Genomic DNA, 5,772 nt, shown 5'->3' with positions numbered 1-5,772 from the left:
AAACTCCAATCGCATCCCTACTGGGCCTGGCGTTTTGAAGTTTATGTAGGCTTCATCTTGTGGAAGGTGGGAATAGAAGAAGGGCCCAATGTTAACAATACTCTAACAAATACCAAGTCCAGGCAGTTGAGGCCCCGTGCTCGGCCGAACCGCCGTTCAAACTCACCGCCGCATCGCCCGCCACAAACCTTGCTCGGCTCCTCCCAACCCATCAATCAGCCGAACATCTCGCGCCGGCTTCCTCTCTCCTCTCCGTTCCCCACCCCCACCTCGACCCCGCCGTCAGATGGCGCCACCGCCGGCCTCGTACCCCTCGCCGCACCGGCCGGCGCTCCGGCCGGGCAGCCTGCAGCGCCTGCTCCGCCCGCCGGACCCCTCCGACACCGACGACGCCCCCACCCCGCGCTCCCGCGCCCGTGCCCGCTCCAACGGCCGCGTCCTGCTCCAGGTCACCAACATCACGCCGGCGCTCACCGGCGCCGACCCATTCTCGGGCCACCAGGGCTTCTACCTCCGCCTCTCCGACTCGTCCCGCTCCTGCTACGTCTCCCTCCACGCCGACCACGACGATCTCATCCTCGCCAACGGCCTCCACATCGGCCAGGTCATCGAGGTCGACCACCTCATGCCTTCCGTCCCAGCTCCCGTGCTCCGCAGCTTCCGCGTCCTCCCGGGGCGGTACCCCTGCATCCAGCACGACTCCACGGACGACGACGTCGACGCCGACGCCTGCTCCGCCCGCGCCGAGGTCAAGGATAAGGAGGTCGTCTCTGAGCGCCCGCGCCCGCGCCCGCGTCCGCACCGGCCCTCGCCGACGCCGCCCCTCCCGGAGAGGAAGGCGTGGCAGTCCGGCTCCCCTGCCACGATGGGCCACGGCCACAGGTCGCGGTCGTTCACGACTCTGTCCGAGGCGTGCGCGGCGGCGGTAAAGCCGGTGAGGAGGAGCGAGGGGGAGCGGAGGGGCGCCGATTTCCTGAAGAAGGTCAGGAAGGTCAGCGCTGCGTCCATCGACGGCAACAGCAGCGACGTCGACGATGACGAATCGGACGTCTCGTCGTCGATTTCCACCACGAGGAGGAACTGGGATTTCACCGGCAGCATAAGACCCGTCGGCCCCCAGAGACGCAGCAATAGTGTATAGCCATTTCTCTAATTTGTGTGACCAATTTTTTTCCCAAGAACTCAACCTTCTAATTCAGTCAATTTTTCATTTTTGTACGCTGTAGATTTCTCCAGGGAGATCAGGCCCAAACCAGAGCGGCACCACGAATGACCCACTGGAGTCGGTGAGAAGGAAAGCCGAGAAGGCATTCAAGGTGCTCTCCAAGAGGAGCGCGCACGCCTCAAGCAAGACGCCCAGAGAGAGCTCCAGCGCGGCGGGGACACCGCGGAGCACCGGTGCGACGAGCGGGATCCGGTGGTGCGAGGACAATGTGCTGTGGAGCTCGCTCTCCTCGAGCTTAACGAGGCATGGCAAGGTACATTCTGCTGTCTTCTGTTCCTGTTATCTGAAGAAAGTAAGTTCTGTTTGCTGATAAGACAGTGAAGCAGAGAGACATGGCGCTGCAGGCTGTGCTTGATGGATTGCTAGAGGCATCCACCACCGAGAAGTTGATAAAATGCTTGAGGTGAGCAAAAATGAAAGCTCAGGCAAACTTGATATGAATGTTGAAAGAACAGCAGTCAAACTCATTTCATGTCTGATCCCTCCTTTTGCAGTACATACTCTGAACTGCAATCTGACAAGGACGACGACCCAAAGGAGCTCATCGACAGGTTCTTGCGCTTCTCCCAAGAACTGGACCATGCCATCTTCGTCGCTCAATCACAGACCAGGCTTCGTCAAGCGAAGTCAGGTGGTTCCAATTCGACCTCCTCGGCTTCGGCCAAGGCTGCCATGAAGGCCGCGCTGGACAGGAAACAGTCCGCCATCTCGTGGGTCAGAGCAGCCATTGAAGCCGACCTCTCACCTCTCTCTAGCCATACAAGAGCCACCTCTGAATCCGCAAAGGCATCGCCGTCCGAATCAAAGCCTGTCACCCCACGGCTCTGCTGTTCCAAGACAAAGTGCAACTGTAACAGCAAGTCCTCCTCGAGGAAAGCTGCCGACGCTTCTTTCCAAGGGAGCAAGCTGAGTGCCGCCATGGACCTGGCCGTCGCGCTGCGGTCGGAATGCAACCGGTGGTTCCTCAAGTACATCGACAAGTTCCTGGACGACGTCGAGAACGAGGCCGGGTACACGACGACGTGCGATTCGCAGATCGCGGGGCTTCTGCAGCAGCTCAAGAGAGTGGACGACTGGCTCAACCATGTCGTGCGGCAGGAGAGGATGCTTCCGGGGCCGGGAGATAGAAGCAGCAGGGACTGCGCGTTTTCCGAGGAAGAGGAGAACGATGCGTGCGAGAGGGTTCGGAGGAAGATTTACGGGGCGCTCCTAAGGCATGTCCAGTATGCTGCGACAGCGCTAGAGAGTATGAATAGTGCAGTAACTGAAGAGGAGAATTAGTTGTTAGTGGCAGTAACTAGGTAATCTCTAGACAGAAACAGAATGAACAATTTCAGAAGTTAATGTAAGTGGATCATCGTCACACATCAAGTAACATGAATAAGTGTCTGTGACTGAGGGAGATCGAGCCACAGAAAGAATGGGCATTCAAGGTGGTGTTCTGGAGGTTATGGTAACCGACCATCGAAAGTCATACCGGTTTGAACGAAGTTTGTGCAAATTTAACGAACTTTATACTCAGATTTGAGTGACTTCCAAGTTTTGTTTGAATACTTGGTGGTAAATTACCGGTGGTAACTGGGACCCTGGTATATTTTCTGCCCTTCCTTTTTTACCCAGTGTTGTTATGAAGTCATGCATACATTCAAATGTCAACACAGTTAATAAGTTAGAGTTACAAATCATAACCCTGTGACATGAAAAAGAATGATCTGAAATGTGAAGCCAATCATATCATTGTGACCTTTGATCATTTACATGATTATGATTACTTCTTTGTATAACTCCCAGGAAATGCCAAGAAAAGTATGAAGTAAAACAAAGTGTAGTTACATTATACATGTATAATGATTGGAACTATATATAAGGACCAGAATCAATTAATCCCTATGCAGTTCAGTGTTAGCTAGCGCCACATCTCCAGAGTGGTATTTATTTTTGCAGAGCAGCGATGTGCATCTCAAGACTGCTGACGTTAATCCCATTGTAAGCGAGGGGTGCGTACATCCACATGTCGTCGGAGCTCAACAACTGCACATAAATGTTTGATCAAAATTTAGTACATTTGGTTATGACAAATATTTGGTCGGTTGACAAGGAAATGTAGATGTTGATGTTACACACCTTAATCTGAAGCTGCATAAACTTAACATACTCCACTGCTTCCTCTAGCATTGTACTGATGTCAACCTGTCAAGCCAGATTAATCCAAGTTAGACCTCAATTTATAGTACCAAGATATATAGGTACAAATTATAGGTCCTTGCAGACCAATACATCCCAGACAGGAACCTACCTTTGTTCCATTGGGAACCAAGTTCTGCAGGGTTTTCAATCTTTCATTGATCCTCTCTCTCCTTTTCTGCAGAATTGATATCAATTTTACACCCATTAGAATTGAGAAACATTTATCAACCATGCAGCCTTCATCATCTTTTTTGTTGCACTTTGTGATGTTGTGTGCTGAGTACTTACCCTTGCATAGAGGCTCTGAGGATCAGTTGCTGCTCCACGGCTGGCTCTGGTGCCTGTCTTCTTGGAGCTCGACTTGGTGTTGCCATCCAAATCCCCATCTTCTGAGGTGCAGCTGCTGGAGCTTTGAGGATCGATGACATAGGTGTCGTCGCCTTCGATGTCGTTGCTGGTGAAATCCTTTTTGCCAGCCTTTTTGGCCTTCTTTGATGCCTGCATCAGTACATAATTATGATAAGTATGGATCAAAGCAAAATTGCAACTGAATTAAGTAACCAATCCATTGAAATTTCTGAAAGCTTACCGTGGTGGCAGCTCTGGACTTCCTCTTGTTAGTCACAGGTATATGATCATTTGCTGCTTCTTCACCTGCGGCTGGTGCACAGTTGCTGTCTAGAGGACTCAGATCCTCGCCGCCGCCGCCGAGGTAGGGGATGTCGGTGCAATGGGACTGGAATTCGGAATGCGGGAAGGGGTCCATAACCGGGAACTCAAAGCTCTCGTAGCCGTGGCCCGGATCAAGGAAACTGGTGACGCTGGAACTGTGGCCGGGCTGAGGCTGAGGCTGTGGCCAGCATTGTGGAGACACCTCGTAGTTGAGGCAGCTAGAGGAGGAGTTGGAGTCGGTGTCGAGGGCAGGCAAGAACATGGCCGCCATTGCCTCCATGGACTCGTCCTGCTGCTCGTAGGCGAAGCAGTGGTGGTCGCCTCCGAGGAACTGCGACATCGTGTCGGTCTCCATCGGCATGGCTGAACTGTAGGAGCTTTCCATTTCAGCTGGGAGAATTGGAAGGGAAGGCTCAACCGCTCAATGCAAGGGAGGGCAGTATACTAGCTTTAGAGAGAGAATGCCTTGACTTGAGTGCTTCTGCCGTGGGTCTGTGCAGGGTATTTGTAGGGTGCAGCCCTGCGGGGAGGCTTGGCCTTGCCTCTATTGTTGACAAAGTACGGAAGCATGTACAATCAATCACCTTATCATCACCTAGTTGCCTGTCTCGAAGCAAAGAAATGTTATCTCCGGGGTCAAACCGTCCGTCCGTCGGTCCCGTGGGGACGCTGCTGAGGCGTTGCCGCCGGATTCTTGATCTTGATATCGACGGCATAAACAAGACCCTCATGCGCAATTATGCCGCGACGGTGTGCCGATATTGTTTATCGTCCGGGGAAGATATGTTTATGTTGGAGGTGATGAGGAGATTGGCTTGGCAATTGCACAATCACTCGTCTTGTGGGACGTGGGAAGTGGTGGCCGCGGTGGTGGTGAGCTGAGGGGTTGAGGTTGAGCCGAGAGGTTGGAAGCAGCCAGGATCATTATGGGAGTTTAGTTCGTGTGGTTGTTATTGAGATCAGTAGATAGATAGATACCAGTTGATGCCTGTGTGATCTTGTGCTTCCCATGGAGGTTGCATTGCAGGCACTACTACGTTGCTGCCATTTCCTGTAACTTGAAGAGCTGTCAGATCCTCAACATGGGGGAGAACAGAATTTCTGCCTTCATTCTTAAAATTGCATGTGAGTTCAATTATAGGATTTCGATGTGGTTTTAAGATTGTGGCGAATTCTTTTATGTAAAGAAAATAGCAGTAGCCCCATAATTTGTAAGTGGTGGCCAATCGATCTTGCACTATGTACAAAATAGCAGTGATCAAATAACTTGTAAGTAGTGGCCAATCTTGCACCAGGTACAAAACAACAATGATCAATATGAATGTAATTAAGTTCTTTACATGCCGAAGAAAGACACACCTTTTTTTGGCCAAACACATCCAAATTTTTGGGGGTGCCAAAACCCTTACAAAAGTATTTTAAAAAAACCCTTACAAAAGCATCCTTACAAAAAATTGAAAAACACATACAAATCTTTGGGGGTGCCGAAGTCTTCTTCCACCCGCATCTACTGGTGGCGCGTCGTGAGCAAACCTCGTTGCCACCCGTGGGCCTCCGTTAGTGGACCAAACTTGTTTAAACCGAGTCTTAGCAACGACATGATATCAAGAGTTATATTTACACATCAAAGATGCATATAGCCCAATCATTAAAAATATAGAGAAAAAGGAAAAAAAAAAGCAACAATG

The 5,772-nt window shown here is 51.3% G+C and overlaps 2 protein-coding genes across 2 annotated transcripts; one reads left to right on the top strand and one right to left on the bottom strand.

The window, feature by feature from the left end:
* The first annotated feature begins 286 nt into the window (after window positions 1-286).
* On the top strand, window positions 287-2,596 carry LOC119357764. Its single transcript, XM_037624604.1, has 4 exons — window positions 287-1,135; window positions 1,227-1,478; window positions 1,540-1,628; window positions 1,720-2,596. Exons 1-4 carry the CDS (start codon window positions 287-289, stop codon window positions 2,504-2,506), a joined length of 1,977 nt encoding a protein of 658 aa, XP_037480501.1. The 3' UTR covers window positions 2,507-2,596.
* Window positions 2,597-2,846: 250 nt separating this feature from the next.
* Window positions 2,847-4,524, bottom strand: LOC119359214 (transcription factor RSL2-like). The gene is made up of 5 exons (XM_037625507.1): window positions 4,002-4,524; window positions 3,701-3,910; window positions 3,522-3,587; window positions 3,350-3,415; window positions 2,847-3,256 (listed from the first exon to the last, which is right to left on the bottom strand). Exons 1-5 carry the CDS (start codon window positions 4,467-4,469, stop codon window positions 3,158-3,160), a joined length of 909 nt encoding a protein of 302 aa, XP_037481404.1. The 5' UTR covers window positions 4,470-4,524; the 3' UTR covers window positions 2,847-3,157.
* Between the last annotated feature and the right edge of the window lie 1,248 nt (window positions 4,525-5,772).

This window comes from Triticum dicoccoides, chromosome 2A (genome assembly GCF_002162155.2).
Source record: "Triticum dicoccoides isolate Atlit2015 ecotype Zavitan chromosome 2A, WEW_v2.0, whole genome shotgun sequence".
In the NCBI taxonomy this organism is placed as follows: domain Eukaryota; kingdom Viridiplantae; phylum Streptophyta; class Magnoliopsida; order Poales; family Poaceae; genus Triticum; species Triticum dicoccoides.
Note: the sequence above shows the minus strand (reverse complement) of the source record. Positions and strands in the feature narration are given on the sequence as shown.

Coding starts and splice junctions, on each gene's coding strand:
- LOC119359214 (XM_037625507.1), bottom strand. CDS start 4,469: ATGGAAAGCTCCTACAGTTCAGCCATGCCGATGGAGACCGACACGATG. Junction 3,911..4,001: donor AGTCCAGAGCTGCCACCACG/GTAAGCTTTCAG, acceptor GTACTGATGCAG/GCATCAAAGAAGGCCAAAAA. Junction 3,588..3,700: donor CTCAGAGCCTCTATGCAAGG/GTAAGTACTCAG, acceptor TCAATTCTGCAG/AAAAGGAGAGAGAGGATCAA.
- LOC119357764 (XM_037624604.1), top strand. CDS start 287: ATGGCGCCACCGCCGGCCTCGTACCCCTCGCCGCACCGGCCGGCGCTC. Junction 1,479..1,539: donor GCTTAACGAGGCATGGCAAG/GTACATTCTGCT, acceptor TTTGCTGATAAG/ACAGTGAAGCAGAGAGACAT. Junction 1,629..1,719: donor AAGTTGATAAAATGCTTGAG/GTGAGCAAAAAT, acceptor CTCCTTTTGCAG/TACATACTCTGAACTGCAAT.